General features: G+C 42.7%; 1 protein-coding gene and 1 long non-coding RNA gene across 2 annotated transcripts in view; both read left to right on the top strand.

The window, feature by feature from the left end:
* The window catches only part of LOC113014532 (CMP-N-acetylneuraminate-beta-galactosamide-alpha-2,3-sialyltransferase 1-like), a 43,499-nt gene extending 32,523 nt beyond the window's left edge, over positions 1-10,976 (top strand). The window contains exons 5-7 of the mRNA XM_026156126.2: positions 8,253-8,298; positions 8,410-8,529; positions 10,610-10,976. Coding sequence (XP_026011911.1) covers positions 8,253-8,298; positions 8,410-8,529; positions 10,610-10,777 — 334 coding nt within the window. The 3' untranslated portion in view covers positions 10,778-10,976. The remainder of the gene's footprint in view (positions 1-8,252; positions 8,299-8,409; positions 8,530-10,609) is intronic.
* A 4,528-nt stretch (positions 10,977-15,504) lies between these two features.
* LOC113015406 (uncharacterized) lies at positions 15,505-18,454 on the top strand. Its single transcript, XR_003271099.2, has 5 exons — positions 15,505-17,219; positions 17,317-17,367; positions 17,457-17,501; positions 17,720-17,828; positions 17,948-18,454. It is a non-coding gene; the product is annotated as an uncharacterized LOC113015406 (long non-coding RNA).
* Positions 18,455-18,769: the final 315 nt, after the last annotated feature.

The raw sequence follows: 18,769 nt of genomic DNA, 5'->3' as shown, positions 1-18,769 counted from the left end.
ACTAGCCAGTATGAGGGACTGTGAACCACCTGTGTCGCGTAGAATGGTCACAGTACGCCCATCTCCAGGCTTACCAGAGAGTGACACCGCTCCTTTGAAAATGAAAGGTTTAAAACATTCGTCAGGCGTTTCAGTGCTAAGTGGTCTACTACCAGAAGAAGCGTTTTTAATCAGCCCTATCCCTTTTGGTTTACGTGGTGTTGAAACTGGCTGTCTTTGCCTGTAGGCCTCGCAATCCGCTATTAAATGGCCGGATTTAAAACAATAGAAACATTTCCGGTCTGACCTGGGACGAGGCACAGGCACCTCTCTCCTTGTGTCTTGCTCACCACTAGCCTTTGCTAGTATGTCGCGTCGCTCATGCTTAACAACACTGGTTTTATGGACGAGTGCGAACTCGTCAGCCAGGGTCGCGGTCTGCTGCAACGTGGAGACCTTCTGCTCATTCAGATATACCGCCATCCGCTCGGTGACGCAATTTTTGAACTCCTCAATGAGAATCAATTCCCGTACCGAAGCTAGGTCTGCAGCTTTACAGGCCATACACCACCGATCAAAGAGGATACTCTTTTCTCTTGCGAAATCCAGGAAGGATTGACCCTGCACCTTTTTCAGCCCCCGAAATCGCTGCCTGTAAGCCTCGGGAACTAGTTCATAGGCTAACAGGATTGCACTTTTCAGTTTGTCGTAGTCCAAGCTGCATTCAGCGGACAACGAGGAACAAACTTCCTGCGCCTTGCCCACCAGCTTGCACTGTAGCAGGATGGCCCACGCATCCCGCGGCCAACGCAAGGCTGTCGCTATCCGCTCAAACGATTCAAAATAAATCTCCACCTCAGTGTCACGAAATGCAGGGACCAGACGACTATTCCTTCCTACATCAAACTGAACGTCTGTATGTGACAGCGAAGCCACCACAGGAGGGATGGAGGCCTGCTGGAGTTCCAGCTGTCGCAGCTTGACCTTCGTCTCCGCCTCCACTTTCATCAGCTCAACCTCTCTAGCCCTAGCCAGTTCTGCGTCCAAACGCCTAAGCTCTATCTCCCTCTTCAGCTGGAACTCTCTCTCGCTCTGCTCCTTCTCCAGCTGGAGGCGAGCTAGACGGACTTTGAGCCTAGCATCCTGCTTAGAACCCTCTGATGACTGGATGGAGAGTGGATCAAAACGGGGCAGCGTCATAGGCCCCCCCTCGGGCAACCCCTGGTCCATAGGTGTGGACACTGCTGGTTCTACAACCTGGCCTCGAACAGGAGGCGCCGCACTTGGTCCAGCCGGACCGGGTGTGCTCGGAGGTTCTTGCATTACAACCACCCTCTTCTCCAACAACCCGGACACCAGAGCGGCTTTCAGCTCGGCTTTGCGTAGACCAGTGGAGACACTGATCCCGTAATGTGTAGCCAGCTCATGCAGATCCCTCTTCCTACAAACATCTAGCAGGGCAAGCGACGGCTCTGCTGTAAACCCAGCAATATCAAAAGTGGCCATGAAAACCCAAAATGGCCTGCCAAAACACAAGCAAACCACTAAAAGGCCACACACACACACACACACAATGCCTTCACTACAGAACTACACACAGGCGAAAGAGAAATGTGTTGTGTCAAAAAGTCAACCATTAATTGAAAAGCCCACACTCCCCCCAGTCCTGCCTGCTCAGAATCTAGCCTGTCCTAGCTTCTGGAGCGTACCAGGCTCGAGGCCACTTTAAAGGCAAATCATCAAGCGCCACAGGCACCGACAAGCCTACCCCCAACAGAGAATTAATCCCCACCCGGGTTTGCTCCGAAAATAAAAAAGGCAAAACAAAAAAACGAGTGTCCGAAGGAAGAGCAAATGCTCAGCTAGACACTCCCCTGTGCTAGCCGGGGAGAGCAGCAGTTGCCAAATGACCTTCACACAACTAACAAACACCTGTACGCACTTGTAATCAACCCAATTCCTTTCATTCCGATCCCGGACGAGCCCCCACTTTGTTACGTCCCCACATAAAAGTCTAGGCGATGAGGGTGGGGGACAGTAACAGTTAGATCCAGGTGGAATGAAAAGAACGCCAGGCAGAGGTATTTAACATAAAATAGATCTTTATTGTAGGCAAACACCTCAATAATCATATAAATGGCAACAACAAAAGGAGACAGCACCGCTGCTATAATAAGAAATCAGGGAGGTCAACCCAAAGTGGTAATGACCACTCAACAAAGAAAGCAACAATAAGGTTTCAACAGAAAGAGACAGCAACGCTGCTAACAAACAATATCCAGGCAGGCCACACAAACTAATGAAGGCCGCCGTCACTCATGGGCAATCACTGCTCAGTTAAACACTACTCACAAAGAGCCACACACCAGAAGGCTGGTCATACACAGCAGGCTGTTCCACACCTAAGCCAGTAGCATGCTCTGACCAGCACAGAGGAAATCCACCAGAAACCTCTCCTTCCTCCTCCACACTGCTCTTCTCCAGCTTATATCACCCCTGAGGGTAATTGGTTGTAATGAGAGCAGATGAGCAGCAGGTGTGACCTAAAGGAGAGGGCAGGGGCAGAGAGAGACAAGGGGAGGGGCCAGAACGAAGGAGGAGGAGAGAGAGAAGACAACACCACGCCCACACACTCCCACAGCCTCCCAGGATGTAACACTCTCACTTCAGGTCCTGGGAGATAGTAATACCCAGGAACCTGAAGATCTTCACAGTAGACACTGGGTGGTCTGATATGGTGAGATGGAGCAGTGTTGAGGGATGTCTCCTGAAGTCCACTATTATCTCTACAGTCTTAAGCATGTTCAGCTCCAGATTGTTCTGACTGCACCAGAGTACCAGCGGCTCAACTTCCTGTCGATACTTACAGAAAGACATAAAAGAGAGAAATAGAAAAGTGACATGTATTGAGGTAGGTCGGAGGGGTGACAATGTAATTTCACATGAGATAAAGTGGCAGGAGTGAGCAGCAGTACAAATTTGAGCCGTGCAAGACTAAAAGTGGCAAGTAGTGCAATATTGTCTCAGGAAGGGTTTGTTCCCTTCGCCTCCGGGTCGGGGAATGGATCCTGACCGTCGTCTGTGCTTATGCGTTGAGTGGCAGTTCAGAGTACACAGCCTTCTTGGAGTCTTCTTGGAGTACTGGAGGGTGCTCCTCCTGGGGACTCTGTTGTCCTACTGGGAGATTTCAATGCTCACGTGGGCCATGACAGCAAGACCTGGAGGGGCGTGATTGGGTGGAACGGCCTCCTGGATCACCAGACCTGAGGCCACATGTTTGGACACTAAAAGTAAAGAGAGGGGCTGAGCTGTCAATTGATAGTTGGATCAGGTGGAGGGGGAGGACAATGGACACCCTGGTGCACCTAAATGCTCACAAGAGTATAGTACCACAGTGTGTTCCAACACTGCTATTATGCAGAAAGACAGGGTTGAGTATCTTGCCCAAGTACAGCTGTTGCAGTGAAGGTGTTGAGTCCGAGAGCAGCTGACCTGATAGATGGGATCATTGTGAAGATAGAAACCTGGACCCTATGTAGCCGGTTACCAAGGTTACGTGAAGTACCCTCTGAGGGTCTATGAGAATGACTGCAACCATAACCGAAACCAACTCACTGATCTGTACCACAGCAACAGCGAACACGGAGAATGCGCTGCTACATAATAAACAGCCAAAGGAGCAATGCCCTCCATGGAGAAAGACACTAGAGGCCAAGATCAAGGTAGCACAGAGGAAAGCCATCTATCGAAGCTGCAGAAAGGGATGTTGTAGAAAGGGATGTCTACGAAGTTAGCAAGCTGCCCATAACTGAGGCCTTGGAAAATGCCAGGTAAAGACTCACAGCCTCGGCCAGCCAAAAAGGTATACCAGACATATAGAAAGCAGGAGAATCAGCCATCTGTACTCCACAGAACCAAACATATACGCTCACTGGTGAGAGAGTGATAAGAAAACATCCTCACCAAGGCTGGAGATGGAGCAGTACTGGAAGAGCATATGGGAGAAATATGCAACCCATAACGGCAATGCTCAATGGCTCGTGGATTTAGGGTGGCTGTGTCTCAGGTGGTAGAGCAGATCAGCTACTGACTGGAAGGTTGGTGGTTCGATCCTTGGCTTCCCCAGTCTGCATGCCAAGTATCCTTGGGCAAGATACTAACCCCAAGTTGCTCTCCGATACTGTATGTCCATTGGAGTCTAAATGTGTGTGTGAATGCTTAGATTGCACTTAAGTATAGAAGGAAGTGCTTGTATGAGTGGGTGTGAATGGGAGAATGATGCATGTTGTATACAGCGCTTTGAGTACTCGGGGAGAGTAGAAAGCGCTATATAAGAATCAGTGCCTTTACCATTTAAGAGCAGACTGCAGAAACCTCCCTGAACAGGATCCAGTATGCATCACAGTGGCAGACTTTCTTGTGGACCAAGAAAGGGTCTCAAGTATAAAGAGTTGGACAGCACCAAGCCCTGACATGAATCATGCCTAGTGGTTACTGAAGCTATTTAGGGCAAAAGATGCATCCGCCTCGTCCGAGGGCCAAATACCTGCAGAGATTAAGGCAAGCCTGAGAAGGCAGCAGAATGGGGAAAAACAAGATGTGGGCTAGTGGTGTGCGATACCACTGATTTCCTTTCCAATCCGATACAAAGTAAAATTCAAGGTGGTATCGACGATACTGTTCCGATACGATACTTTGTACAAAAACTTATTTTTTTTACTGTATCTTTTATTGTATCTCAAATTATAGCTTCATAATGATTACAGGACATCAGATTACTTGTTCTTATGACTTAATAATGCAGTCCCTTGGCCCAGAAAAATATTACCCTGACTTCTATTAGTTATGATGTGTAAAAATGTTTGCAAATTCCTCTGGAGCTCAACATGTCAGTCTCAATATATAATTCAATTATAACTCTGAATTGATGTTTTTCAACCATTACCTCCGGTTGCAAAACAGCCCCAGAGCATAATTTTATTACCACCATGCTTGTTAGTTGGCATAGTGTTCTTAGATTTAAAAGTCTCACCACTGCTTTTCTAAACACACTTATCTTTATGGCCTAATAGCTCAATCTTTATTTTGTCTGACCATAAAGGTTTTTCCAGGAGTTTTTTGTTCATGTGCCCAGCTGCAAATTTTAGTCAAGCATGAAAGTGTGTATTTTAAACTAAATGTGAAATTGTAGTTCACTGTAGACAATGGTGCTTTGTGTCCCAGCAGTTTCCAGTTCATGACAGGCTTGAACCTTGGTGGGGTTTTTTTTTAACTGAACATCCTAACCAATATCCTCTGACATCATTCAGATCTTAGCAAAGTTGTGACATATTGAGACAAATAAAGTTCCTTCCCACAGCCCCAACAGATTGAAAATCTGTTGACAGTTCTGTGCCAGGAAGCCAGCTAATTAAAATTACCTATACTACCACCAAGAAGAGTGGTCAAATATCTCATCAGATTTATATCAGGAGCTTGTTTACGGCTTCCAAAAGCATGTAATCAAGCAAAAAACTGGCTATAATATAATACTAATGGGGGTATGTAAGTTATATTTTTAACCCTACACAGTTGTATGAAAAAGTGTTTCCATCCTGAATTCCTATTTTTTTTATATCTTTGTCAGAAATGTTTCAGCACTGCACTGATGCCTTTACCAAACAGTCTTAAATTTGGATAGAGATTCACAAAAACATATCTCAGGGTTAGTTAGGCTTAAGCCCGATGAGAAGTATTGAACTGCCATCTTAAGTAGTGTTCACGAAATCAGGTAGATCAGCGGGAGGTTTGGTAATCAGGGCAGGTGCATGGGTCAGAGGCGGGAGCCTAAGATGAGCTCCACCCAGACAGAGGAGAGGGGGAGAGAGAGAGCACACAACAACAATAAAACTGTCATGCACCACAGTGCGCGCACACAAACGGGATCCAAAAGCAGACTCAATAAATCAAATGCGAGCAAGAAAACAGTTTATTGCTTTAACAAAAGGTGACCTGGAACAACCAAAGAAACAAAACGAGGAACTGAAGAAAAAACGGGAAGATAAATGACACAGGGAAGCCATAATCAGGACCATGGGAGGCTGCAACAGAAAGGGGAGAAAATTACTAATGAGCTGGGAAATAGGGAGACACAACAAGACAGGGCTTTAGTAATTGGCTTACGATCAGAGCGGGACAGTGGGACTCAGAAGGGGGGGGAAGTGTGTCTGTGCGAAGCGAATCCGAGGAGGCAGGGATGAGGACAGATGATGCACTGCTCGCAAGCAGGAGGACAGGCAGGTAGCAGACACAAACACCGGATCGTACCCTAGGCACGTGAAGGCAGAATTAACGCAGTTCAAATGACACATATGTACAAAGCTTTTGCGGGAAGCCTAGTTACCCCCTGAGGGGTGATTAACGGACTGGCGGGGAGCATCCGTCAGCGTGGGTTAAATAGTCCTCCAGGTAATTGCCCAGAATGGAAAACAGGTGTACAGGTGATGGCCCAGCCCGGGGGTGTGGCCACCAGGGCAGCCCACACACTCCTCAGACATAGGGCCACAGACCATGACAAAAACATGTGGCATGACAGAGAGTAATATATACACACACAGTTGTGTCATGGGGCCCGTTCTTCGTACCTCGCTAAGTAAGTTAGCCGGATTTGACTGTTGACGATTTCGCGTGATCCTGGATCGTTCGGTTCTTCGAAGCCCATCCGGGACTTGCTGTCATAGCAACAGAGCCGTAAGCGTAAACCTGCTCGGGAGCAGGTTTACTTTATGTAAACAGGATTAGATCGCGGCCACTCAGGTATTTCCGCTTCATGTATACGAAAGCAACAGCGATATTTTACCACTGTTGTACCATAAATAAATAACATCAATGTAACTAAAGATAATGCAGCACTTGATCCTTTTATTGATGTCACACAGATACATACAGGTCATTTCCTAAAAAAGGGAAATGTACTATTAACATTCTATTACATGTATGTGATTATTACAGATGTAATTCAGATTTCAGAGTAGTAATTGCAATTTACTTCGTGTAATCAAGATGGGAGACCACGGCTATAAAAGCGAAGGTGGATTTGGGAAGCCTGTTGCAGCCATGTCCTGTCCGTATACGCGAGCCACCCATTGCGGAAGGTGCAAGATTGATAAGGAGAGTCCTCAGAATCCAGCGTATATTGCGGGACAGACAAGGATCCTGATAGAGAGATATCGATTTTCCCGTGAGGGTATTATTCACTTAACCAACTTGTTGACGAGGGGGTGCAGGACCACCACCTGTCTTTTTTTGCGCTGCCCCTTTTCTTGGTTGCTGTTATAAACAAACAAACAGATTATTTCAGGGTCTCTGTCCAAGAGACGAAAAGCAATATAAGTGATCAATATTACCATTCTGTAGAATATTCTTATATTTCACTTTTACTTGTTCCCATGTTCTAGTGGGTCCTGTTGTGGCTCTAATGTGAAAGGGGATATAATATAACATAATGTAATATAATATAATGTAATATAATATTGGATAATATAGTGTGATATGATAAATCTACCCTACCACCTACTGGTGTTGGCCAGAGGGGCCGATGGCGCGATATGGCAGCCTGGCTTCTGTCCCAGGGCAGCTGTGACAGCTACCAGTGTGTGAATGTGAGAGTGACTGAATAGTGGCATTGTAAAACGCTTTGGGTGCCTTGAAGAGCGCTATATAGATCCACTCCATTATTATTGTTATTATTAAATTACTTACGAGTTTAATTTGTCAGCAACTTTCTGCCAGCCCTCTCTCCTTGCTTTTGCAGCCTTTGCAGTGTTCCCTTGCGTTTTAATTAGACTCTGAAACTCCTAAAATCCCTCACTCAAGAGTTCTTGCTCTGCTGCCGAAGAATACCGAGCGCGCTCCTTCGACATTTTCGCCGACCAATCAAAGGGTTGCCGATCAATGTTTCTACTATCGATGCGTAGCCCCTGTTGGGCCACCCAGTGATCTCACATTACTTCATCCAGCTATACTAATCGTCAACAACAGGTGTGTTCGGGGAACCGGAATAGCGAGCTCAGAGTTAGCGCGATGATTTGATCTTGGATGTGTCATTTGATCTTGGATGTAGTAAGCGACGTACGAAGAACGGGCCCCTGGTCTCGGTGCCTCCCTGGCAGTGTAGAATTAAAAAACAAACAAACAAACCATTACAAAAGCACAAAGGTAAAATGCACCATATTTTAAAATGCAGTTGCATTTTTGAGCTTGGACTTATTTCATGTTATTGTTATATCCAACAGGCAAAAAGAAACTGCTAAATCAGGTTTGAAAACTAACACGGATATGGTGAGTAGAATGACTTATTCTTCAAACATCCAGAATATGATATGTCATAATAAAGGTAATTCTATTATTTACTAAAGTGTCATTGAAGTCTATAATTGTAATCTTTAATAGGTGATGATCCTCAGCCCTGCTTTCATGAAATATGTCCATTATGTTTGGCTAAAAAAGCATGGGAGGTATCCATCCACTGGCTTTCTGACTTTAGTTCTCAGCTTGTACTTGTGTGATGAGGTAGGTTCAAGAAACAGATATGATAATTCATTTCTACACCATTCATTATTGGCCCATTGGTTGTACATGAGAGCATAGATATCATTTCCAGCTTAAGCATTACCACAAGGGATCTTTACCATCTGATTATTTCTAGAGCAGAATTACCTAAATATCATTAAACTAGCTGGGACAATATCCCTTATTTAGATTTGACAATCACAGATAGACAATCTGTGATTGTATTTGGAAGGCCTCATAGGGAACTGGCAGTTGGCCCTAGGCTGGATGACCCATGTACTAATGAGAAGTGAATGAATTAAAAAGGTGTGGAGGTTGGAGCATTAAAATGAGAATCAAATTTTACATTGCAGCTGTTAAGGAAATATACTCTAAAACACTTCTTCAGTAAAGACTCAGAGAAGAGAAACACACAGAACTTCTTGCTAGCAAGGGCAGCCTCCAGAACTGAGACTCGCGCTAAGAAACTGCCCCGGTCTTTATTTATACTTCAGTGTGTGTGTGTGTGTGTGTGGGGGGGGGGGAGGGGTCCTGCTGATCAAAGGGTCATATAACATGAAGGCACAAGAGGTACATCCTTGGTCAGGAAGAGGGTAGTCTCCCCCTCACCCTAGATGGTTCACCCTAGATAACACGGTGAGGAAGTCCAGCAGTTCATCTAAACAAAAGGCACTTAGACTAAAACAGACATAGCTACGTTAAAACAATAAAACAAGGTACAAGCTCTTCCCATGCTCCCAGGATGTGGGGGTGCATTCCTGGAGTGCACACCAAGCCTTTTGCGGCCTGCTAGAGATCACACATCCTGTCACTACACAATGATTATACGCCTCTAAGCATACATGGTTAAATATTTCCTAATACAAATAACTACATGCAGTATTCTACCATATGCGAACTTATATCACTAAAAGATTATACTGACTAATAAGTACAATTTTCCATTGACAGCAGCCGTTCCCCAACTGTCTGTGAATGGCACTCATGGAGAATTGATCTATGATCATACAAATGTGTGTATTAATGATCATAAAACTGACCTCAAAGCCGATTGTTAGTGAGTGATACTATCTTCAGTCATTATGCAAATGTACTGTTAAGGCTTGGGAAACCTGTAGGACATTTTTACCAATGAAAATGCTATGTCCAGATGAATAGAATTAACTTACCAAGATTTCCATACACAGATGATTGAGGATACATCAAGACATAAGTTTTTGAGGCTTTTACTTTTAGAGTCCTTTCCTTCAAGGAAATTAGGGGACCAAGGGACTTGCCCCCCTGTCCTTAGTCCCCTAATAATACCTTTTTTAAGAGCAATGCAGAACACATTAGTGGGGGGATAAAGTCACTCTTTACATTGATGCATCAATCAGTTAATCAGTCAGGAACAGGTTAGTGATAGTGGTAATAGTGGTTAATAGTGGTAACTATTAACCTTGATTTCTTTCCTATTTCTCTTTATTCAGTTTATCTGTTTATTATTAATTGTGTGTATTTATTATAGTTTTATACTGTTACCGTATTTGCATGTTGAAGTGTTTGTTTCTTGGCCTTTCCTATTGCCTTGATAAGGCTCTTGGTATGAGAAAATTCCAGGGGATAGTGAGGGTGCTAGTAGTAGAATATATGACAAGTACAGACAATCCCAACTTATACAGACTGTATTTTTATTTTTGGTTTTTAATAAAATATACTTAAAAAAGAAAAAAAGAAAAATGGAATGGCAAATCGCCTGCACTGCATTAAGCTAAAGCACAGGTGTCGAACTCCAGGCCTCGAGGGCCGGTGTCCTGCAGGTTTTGGATGTGTCCTTAATCCAACACAGCTGATTTAAATGGCTAAATTACCTCCTTAACATGTCTTGGGGTTCTCCAGAAGCCTGTTAATGAATTAATCATTTGATTAGGGTGTGTTGACCCAGGGTGATATCTAAAACCTGCAGAACACCGGCCCTCGAGGCCTGGAGTTCAACACCCCTGAGCTAAAGCATGTTAATGAAATCTGTAGTGTCTATAATCTATAATTATTTTATGTTAATTTCATTTGTGATTAATAATCCACATTTTTGTGTCTTCAGGTTGATGTGTTTGGATTTGGAGCAGACAAGAATGGAAACTGGAATCATTACTATGAGCAAATCAAAAACAAACGTCTGAAAACTGGACAACATCCTGGAAGGGTGGAATATCAATATATCGAGAAACTTCATAAGCAACGGAAAATTCATTTTTTCAGAGGATGGTAATCTGGCTTTTGGTGTCTCTCAGGGGCATTAAGATAAGCAGCCCTCAGAACTGTAGAATTAAAATAGTTAAGAATAGTAGATCTAAAAAGAAAAAACATGTGTAGTTTTGTTAATTAGTTGCGTGTTGGGTATCAGAGATTACTTATTTTTGGAAGTGTTTACATACAATAAAGTCCTTTCAGTATACCACCATACAAAATAGGTTGTCCATTTTGTTCATAAAACGGTTTTCCTCCACTTCGGCAACTTATTCTTCAGCATATTTTGTCCAGTATATCCACTATCTGTCCTCTGCACATGTTGAAACCATTTTAGTCTTGTCTCTCTAGCTACCCTATCTGAGCTGTTCCACTGATATATTAACCCTTTAAAACCGGTCAGAGCGGGCACGCTCCGTTTTGCGTAACTATTTTTAAATCCCGGTAGCTCTGCAACCACATGAGCTAGCGCAATAATTTTTTTTGCATATGAAACCGGAGGAGTTGTACTTACATCTTATGCCATCAGCTTGTCCTAGGTCACAGTTTCCTTCCACATATAGCTTTGCAAAAACTACATAAAAAGCACTTGCAGCAACAAAAACATAATATTCCAGAAACACGCTTTGCCGATCCGATCAGCTGTTTGTAACACTTCCTACGTCCATCAGCGTGAACTATCGCATGTCCGCCATGACCTGCCCGAAACCGGAAGTGACGTCATTTTCGCGGAAATGTAGTTTTTTTTTACCATCAAGGCCTCATGAGCCGATACTGGTGTTTTTAAAAGTTATGTTTGACTTTATGACTTTCTGTGTCATTTCTGGGATGCTTAGGACTCATATTACACTGCTGGAAATAGTTTATTTTGATGCATATGCTGCTTTTTTGCAGATGACCACACCTTACTGCCGTGTGCAGGAGAGAAGTGACTATTGCGTTACTTTAAAAAGAAAAGTTTAACATTTTTCCAGGGTATAATTGACCATTTTTAACTACTTTTGATTTTACCTTTACAGTTCAACTTTAAAAACTATTTACTTTGCTTGTTTGGTATCATTCTTTCTTCTTCTTTCTCCTCTCTGTATGCAGATAGATATATATAGATATATATATATATAGAGAGAGAGAGAGAAAGAGAGCTAGATATAGATAGATAGATAGATAGATAGATAGAGATACAGTGGGGCAAAAAAGTATTTAGTCAGGGTTAGGGTTAGTCTGACTGTTTGAGGCTGTGGACAGGTGTCTTTTATACAGATGATGAGTTCAAACAGGTGCCATTCATACAGGTAACGAGTGGGGGACAGAAAAGCTTCTTACAGGAGACGTTACAGGTCTGTGAGAGCCAGAGATTTTCCTTGTTTGAGGTGACCAAATACTTATTTTCCACCCTGATTTACGAATAAATTCTTTACAAATCCTACCATGTGGATTCATGGATTTTTTTTCACATTCTGTCTCTCACAGTTGAAGTGTACCTCTGGTACAAATTACTGACTTCTGTCATCATTTTAGGTGGGGGAACTTGCACAATCGGTGGCTGACTAAATACTTTTTTGGCCCACTGTGTATATATATATATATATATATATATATATACATATATACATATATATATATATAGATGTAAACGCCCAGCACGCCCCTGCGGGCGGTTTATCCTTCAAGTTCGGGTCCTCTACCAGAGGCCTGGGAGCTTGAGGGTCCTGCGCAGTATCTTAGCTGTTCCCAGGACTGCGCTCTTCTGTACAGAGATCTCCGATGTTGTTCCCGGGATCTGCTGGAGCCACTCGCCTAGCTGGGGAGTCACCGCACCGTGTGCTCCGATTACCACGGGGACCACTGTTACCTTCACCCTCCACATCCTCTCGAGCTCTTCTCTGAGCCCTTGGTATTTCTCCAGCTTCTCGTGTTCCTTCTTCCTGATATTGCTGTCATTCGGAACCGCTACATCGATCACTACGGCCGTCTTCTTCTGTTTGTCTACCACCACTATGTCCGGTTGGTTAGCCACCACCATTTTGTCCGTCTGTATCTGGAAGTCCCACAGGATCTTAGCTCGGTCATTCTCCACCACCCTTGGGGGCATCTCCCATTTTGACCTTGGGACTTCCAGGTTATACTCGGCACAGATGTTCCTGTATACTATGCCAGCCACTTGGATATGGCGTTCCATGTATGCCTTGCCTGCTAGCATCTTGCACCCTGCTGTTATGTGCTGGATTGTCTCTGGGGCATCTTTACAAAGCCTGCACCTGGGGTCTTGCCTGGTGTGACAGACCCCAGCCTCTATGGATCTTGTACTCAGAGCTTGTTCTTGTGCTGCCATGATTAGTAAAAGATATCTATCTATCTATCTATCTATCTATCTATCTATCTATCTATCTATCTATCTATCTGTCTATGGTTCTTTTATTCGTTGAAACTTCCAGAGACTGCACCGGAACTCAGTAGTCATTTCACAAAACCTTTATTCATCTTCATTTAAGCATGCACTTCTAGAAGGGAAGACGAGGCCGGTGTGTCCCTCTCCAAAATCTTCACCCCTTTGTTTGTTACAGCCGGCGTCCCCATCATAAAACCCCCTACGGTGTGGAGAAGGGTCTGGCTGCAGCCACTGTGGAGCTCCACAGTAACCGGAAACACTTGACCTCCACAGTAGCCGTAAACACGCATGGATACCGTGGAAGTCTTGCAAGTTGATCGCAAAGGTTGGGACAGAGTCTTTCTTAAATACATTTGCCATTAGTGATTTCATATATCTAGGATAATTCTAGTTTTCTTACAATGATCATGTCATTATAGCTGTGTGGCAGGCAGGATGAGGACCCAAAATGCAAACTCACGGACTCAGGGGATAAACTCAAAATCACAGCTTTAATGCTGGAAGGCAGATCACAAGAAATACAAAACTTAAACCGGGAACAATAACTAACACTTGCAGAGAGACACAGGGAAATCCACGCAGCTATGAGGGAGAACGCGACACAGACATAAATACACAGAGGGTTAACGAGGGAAGTGGGAGCACACGGGGAACACAGGTGACACTGATAATCATAATGGCAGGAGTGAACACAACACTAACGGGAGACGGGCAAAGTAAAACAGGAAGTACAGAGGTTCAGACAGGAGGAGAGAGAGCACGGGGAGAACACAGACATAACGGGCTGGGGAAAACATAGAATAAAACACAAAGAGAGACAAGGGCTCATAAATACACAGAGGGGCACACAGGGGGTAAAAGCCACGAAGGGAAAACACTTAGGGAACAACACAACAGGGCAACTCAGGAAACATGGCCTAAATAGGGAACAAAATACAAACATACAAGAAAACTAAGAACACTGGGCCAACATGGCCCAGGACCATGACAGATCATATTGCCACTTTTTTTGCGTTACAACAACATTCCTTCTTATTTTAATGTTTTTTCATCGTGCTCCATGGCAGAGAAACACACAAATCAATATCTCATTGTCGGCACTGGGTCAAGCTGTCGTAGGTAAGTACATGCATTGTCTCATGACCAGAACGCTACCATTGTTTACATGTTAGATTTGTTCCTATCTGTGTGTGTATATTCTTTTCTTTGTGTACCTAGCCCCACAGGTGTGCAATAAACCCAGAGAAATCACAGAAACGGTGTTGAACCCAGCACCTTCAATGTCTGGTGACACTGGTAAAATTTCTTATTTTGAATAGTGATTGTCATATATAGGTGAAATAATAATCTTGCATTCATTATCTTGTTGTAGTTGATGGCTCATAAACGAATTTGTTACATGCTGTTTCAAATGAATTTCCTTCTATAGATAGTGGTTATTTTTCTTGCATTTGTATGCATTTAATATGCATTCTATGTAGTGTTTTGTCTGAAACCTGTTAAAATCCCTATAGAACCTCAGGAAAGAGTTGACAACAAGAAAGCCAATAGAAGGTCAACAGATGCAACTTTTCCTGACCTGTGTGGACCACCGTGCGAAGCTCTGACAAAGCCTGAGAACATTTTGGCCAGCCGTTCATCATGGTGTTTTGTACCGCACCCTGGCCAACAACAGCTTGTATGTTAAAGTTTTCAGATGTCGCAAAGTGCAACTTTTAGTGCTTATCTGATTTTGTCATCCACAGTCTATGACACCATCTGTTTTTTTTAGCTCAACTGGACATCAGCAGACCCAAAGATGAGCTGTATGTTGAAACGTCTTCTGGATGCCTCACGTGGGCAGATTTTTGGACACTGGGTTTAAACAAACAAATGGAATTCACTGTAAGTATTTTTTTTCTATGAATATGAAATAATAAAGTGTAAATTCATTTTTTTTCATGATTTTTTCTGTTTCAGATTGGAAATGGCTGTTTTGAGCTTATCACTAAAATTGTTTAGTCAAAGGTACTGTATCTTGTATATGATGATTGTCAAGCTTTAATTTAAAGAGTTGTTGTTTTAAATGGGTTTTTTTTACATTCTAGGGGATAAGCATTTACATAGAAAATCTGTATGTCACCCGGACTTGGCTTGCACCCTATGGCTGTGATCCATTGCAGTCCTTTCCTGTAAGTGTACCGTCCTTTAAAGAAACAAGCAAGTAATCAAAATGATTTTTTTTTATAACTTTGGTGAGAGTTCATATACAGGATACTTAAAAATACAATTCTGTTTCAGACTGATGCTCAGAGGATGCACATCATAGTTCTCCCTCTCTGGACACCTGGTCATTTCCAGTTGTGTGTAAGTCTTGTTTTTTGACACATACAAACTGTTAGAATTTTGCTATGTGTCTGAGATGTATTCAAGCTTTTATGACGCAGTTTCAAAAGTCTTTGATTGTGATCGCTTGCAATGACATTGTTTTCAGGTTTGAAGTCATGGCTAACTGTCTTTTAGGTACTGAAGCCACCTAAAAGAGAAATCCTCTTTCTTGACCCATTATACACCAAGGCAGGATTTGGTGACCAACAATATGTTTCACTTTTGAGGTCACATTTTTATAAGCATTTTTGGTTTGTTCCGGAGTTTTCAGGAACCTGTTCAGTGTTCCAGGTTAAGTGCATCCCAGATCATGTTCTGCTGATCTTGAGTGTTCACACATACAGTACACTCACATGCTTTTTTTATAAACTATATCAGCAAGTTTCTGTGTGGAGTTTGCATGTTCTCCCCGTGTTTGCGTGGGTTCCCTCCGGGTACTCCGGCTTCCTCCCACCGCCCAAAGACATGCAGCTTGTGGGGATAGGTTAATTGGATAATCCAAATTGCCACTAGGTGTAACTGTGTGAATGAATGTGAGTGCGAATGGTTGTCTGTCCCTGTGTGTTGGCCCTGCGACAGACTGGCGACCTGTCCAGTCTGTTGCCCTATGACAGCTGGGATAGGCTCCGGCGCCCCCTGCGACCCTGAAAAGGATAAGCGGAAGCGAATGGATGGATGGATGGATATATCAGCATGATGATTCAACATTTTATTCTATTTCTCATCTTCACATTATGATCAAGTCAGTGATGCTGTCTTTAGATGAGTTTCAGACATAAATAGGGTCTTCCAATGTTTTAGTTTAACATAAAACACCATTAAAAATTAGTTTATGAAATATGCAAACCTTAACTTAAAGCTGTAAATGCTTTATTTTGACCAACTGTGAGCATGTGACTGTACTTTTTCATTTTGTTATGCTGTTTTATTGAGGTCGTGTTCCTAAGGCCTGTAGTTACAGTTGGTGCTATTGGCAATAAACATTTCACACCCATCATCATGACATCTGTTAACTTGTGAATGTAACTGTCTTTAAAAAAAAAAGGTATCTTGCAGTGAAGATCATTCCCGGGCAGTGGTCAGAAAAAAAGAGCTTTTGTCATGGTCCTGGGTCATTTTGACCCAGTGTTCTTAGTTTTTCTGTAGTTTTGTATTTTGTTTCTTATGTTCATTGGATTGTTTGGTTTGGTATTTGGATTCCCCCTGTGTCCATGTTTTTATTGTGGTGTTTGCTCTGGTACCGTGTTCCCATCCTATGTGTTCTGTGTTCTCCTCATCCCCTCGTATTCATCCTTCTTCTCTGCCTCTCTCTCTGCCTCTCTCTCTCCATGCTCATCTCTGTGTACTGTGTTGTGTTTAAGGTCCACATCTTGGTGTCAGTATCGTCAGTTTCGTGTCCTCCCTGCTCGGCCATGAGTAATTGTCTTCAGCTGTGTTCCCCGTGTGTTCCCACTTCCCTCGTTACCTTCTGTGTATTTATGTCAGAGTGTCCCTTTGTTCTGTGTTGCGTCGTCCCTCTAGGTTGTGTGCATTTTCCGTGTCTTCCCAGCACCTCAGCTTTTAGTTGCTCCCAGTATAGTTTTATATGACTTCTTATGTTCCTGTTAATAAAGACCGGCCTTTGAGTTCATCCCCGTGTGTCTAGAGCCGTGCATTTGGGTCCTCTCTTGCCTTCACACAGCCGCCGCCTGACAGCTTTGACTTGAAGGTATGTGCTAGTTTAAGTGTATGGTGAATAATATGAATTACACTAGTCTTCTTTTAAGGGCTTTTATTAACGAGCCTTTATTTTCAATGTAATACAGGGTTTTCCAAGCCAAGACTATGGAGTTGACTGTGGGATCTTCATGCTGATGGTAATTTTTCTTTTCTCTTCTTGAGATTCATACAGAAGCTAATTTAAGCTTCTAAAAAAAATGACATTTTTATTTTTTCTTCCAAATAGTCTGCTCTGTACGTGGCACAGGATGCTTCATTTGACTATACTATAGTAAGTATTCTATTTACTTTCACAGCAATGGAGTCTTGAATCTTTTGAAAGTTGTTAAATATGTTTCATATTAATATTTTACAGTCAGACATGCCCTACTTGCGTAAATGGTGGTGCTTGCTGTTGTATTGTATTGTATGTTGTATTTATATTTTGACTTCCGTTATATGTTGTGTCAAAGTTTACACACCTTAACAATATCAACATTTTCTGTTAAGCTCTGGCAAGCTATTTGCACACTGGAGAGAGGAAGCCAAAGCTGTGCTTGAAGGACAACACGTGCCCATTTTCAGACTGAAAAAGCGCAAGTTCCAGGAAGTCAGTCAGGTCAGTATTCACTTTAAACAGTAGTGTAATTACATGTTTAGTGACATTTGAATGACTGTTAAAAAACTGTTCTGCAACAGAGAAATAACTATGTTTTTATCCCCATTTGCCTGACACAGGAGCCAGCAGTTGTTGAAGATCTGCATCCTGCTGTGCAGTGGGTTGTCCAAAATAGGGCACTTTTCCGTGGACATGGAACAATGCCAAAATATCTGTCCTTAAATCAAGGGGACCAGCAGAGGGTCTTAAGAGACATGTCAGAGGAAGAAGACACTGGAGGACTTGTTCCTCTTTGTTTTTCAGTTTGCAGAGGACATGGAGCTCTTTTTGAAAGCATGTGCTGATGAGCAGGGACTAAGGGTCAGTGCTATGTTTGACATGTAATGGACAAATGTAGGCACTGGCTGTGTTTGTTTGTTTAATATGTCATTGTTGTTGTTTTTTGTTTTGTTTTTGCATAGTACAAAATTCCAATTAAATTTATTTCAAAATGTCGTTCACTTGATTCTATGTCCATACTTATAATAAAGGATTACAGTGTAACAGCATTAAATGTAAATGTAACAGCATTTTTTTTAAACTTGTAATTTCAAAATAAAAAGCTTATTGTTGATATTAACAGTAAAGAATTGTAATCAATAATATTTTTATACATTTTAAACATTAACACTCTGGGCTCTATCCTGGCCATTTGTGGACACTTCACTTATTCTTTTTTTTTTGACTACTGCACTGCAGTGGACCAAAAGAATGACACGGGTTTGATCTTAAGGATCTAATAGTTGTGTGTGTTGTGCATGACATTGCCACACAAATATGTATTTGCAAGATAGAGTAGAATAAATTATGACGCATGAAATATTACATAGGCTGCAGTGAATTTCTGTTGATACAGACTATTGGGCTTTGAGTTTCCCAGTCAAACTTAGCTTTGAAGCACA

The sequence above is a fragment of the Astatotilapia calliptera genome, chromosome 22 (assembly GCF_964374335.1).
Source record: "Astatotilapia calliptera chromosome 22, fAstCal68.1, whole genome shotgun sequence".
NCBI lineage: Eukaryota > Metazoa > Chordata > Actinopteri > Cichliformes > Cichlidae > Astatotilapia > Astatotilapia calliptera.
Note: the sequence above shows the minus strand (reverse complement) of the source record. Positions and strands in the feature narration are given on the sequence as shown.